Consider the following 1,287-nt stretch of genomic DNA (forward strand, 5'->3'; position numbering starts at 1 on the left):
TTGTTTTTGTTACTCACATTTGCACTCGAAGCTTTTAGCAGCAGTAGCAACAAACTTGCATCTGTCATCTGTAACTGTACTTCCGTGTGATGACGGTAGGGAACATACCAGGTTCGTTGCGTTTGCTGTGCTTTCCTCAGGAGTGCACGGACTGAGCTGCGAAGATGCGCTGACTCACTTGTTTAACTATGTGTGGCCAAACATATTCGAAGTTTCGGCACATATGGTTCAAGTGAGCTTTCTCACTTCGTTGACCCGTTGCTGAGAGAGATTCGCGGGGTGCCGTTGGGTCAGTCAGGCTGATACCGGTGGAAACTTCAGCTTTTATTGTTTCGCTCTTTCTGGCATATTTTCAGGCATTTTTCGATGCCGTTGACGGCATGCGCGTCGCCATCGGACCTGGCGTTGTATTTCGATACGTCATCCTCGGTCTTTTCCACCCCGCGCGCAAGGTAGGCATTCATATATATTATGCCGCTGCATATATGTTGTGTAGCTGGGGGCCAATTTTGTTCATATTGACACAGTCCTCGAGAAATCGTATCATACATATGCGACGTCCGCGCTAGTGGCGAGCTGCATGCTGCAGTTTTTGGACAGAGCAGAAATGCCTGCTGATGTGTGCTGAAGTCAGTGTGCGTGTAGCCGGATGACTTATATTTATTCGCCTTTGTGTATTTCTTGTTTTTTGTTCTTCTGCGCAGGTGCGCGAGGTGTACTGGAGAGTGTACAATACTGTCTACATCGGGCACCAGGACGCGATGGTGGCGTTTTACCCCAAACTGCCGGACGAAGGAAAGCATTCGTTTGCCCGGCACGAATTAGAAATGTTCATCTGAACACACGTTTTAATTTAATTAACAGCTGTGGTATGCAAACACGAGGAGCAGCAAACCGCTGCATGAAAGTGTTTCGGCCTATCATTAGCACCGCCCGAATGATTCCCCAGTTTCGTTGGTTCTTCCCTTCCGCGAGGCCTGGGATATCCCTAGAATCCTGACGTCGTCTAGTTTAGCAATCTTGGCAAGAACGGAGCGTCTGCTTCATTGACATGAAATCATGAATCGAGTACATGCAAATCTTATCGCATATTCCAACTGAATCCGGTCATTTTTGCGGTGCTCGCCTTCAGTCTGAAGGCAGCGACACCTCCGCTTTGAACCTTTTTGTCTGACGAGGGATGCGAGTTACGACAGGCAGTGGGAAGGGGTTCTGGATTAAGAACGCTGGTGAATAATACCTTATATACAATATATATATATATATATATATATATATATATATATA

General features: G+C 46.7%; 1 protein-coding gene across 1 annotated transcript in view; it reads left to right on the forward strand.

The window, feature by feature from the left end:
- Positions 1-839, forward strand: part of EMH_0089480 (uncharacterized protein) — a gene marked incomplete at both ends in the record, with an annotated part of 2,150 nt that extends 1,311 nt beyond the window's left edge. The window contains 3 exons of the mRNA XM_013501428.1: positions 141-232; positions 357-452; positions 705-839. Coding sequence (XP_013356882.1) covers positions 141-232; positions 357-452; positions 705-839 — 323 coding nt within the window. The remainder of the gene's footprint in view (positions 1-140; positions 233-356; positions 453-704) is intronic.
- Between the last annotated feature and the right edge of the window lie 448 nt (positions 840-1,287).

This window comes from Eimeria mitis, genomic scaffold, assembly GCF_000499745.2.
Source record: "Eimeria mitis Houghton genomic scaffold, Emh_scaff6873, whole genome shotgun sequence".
Lineage (NCBI taxonomy): Eukaryota > Apicomplexa > Conoidasida > Eucoccidiorida > Eimeriidae > Eimeria > Eimeria mitis.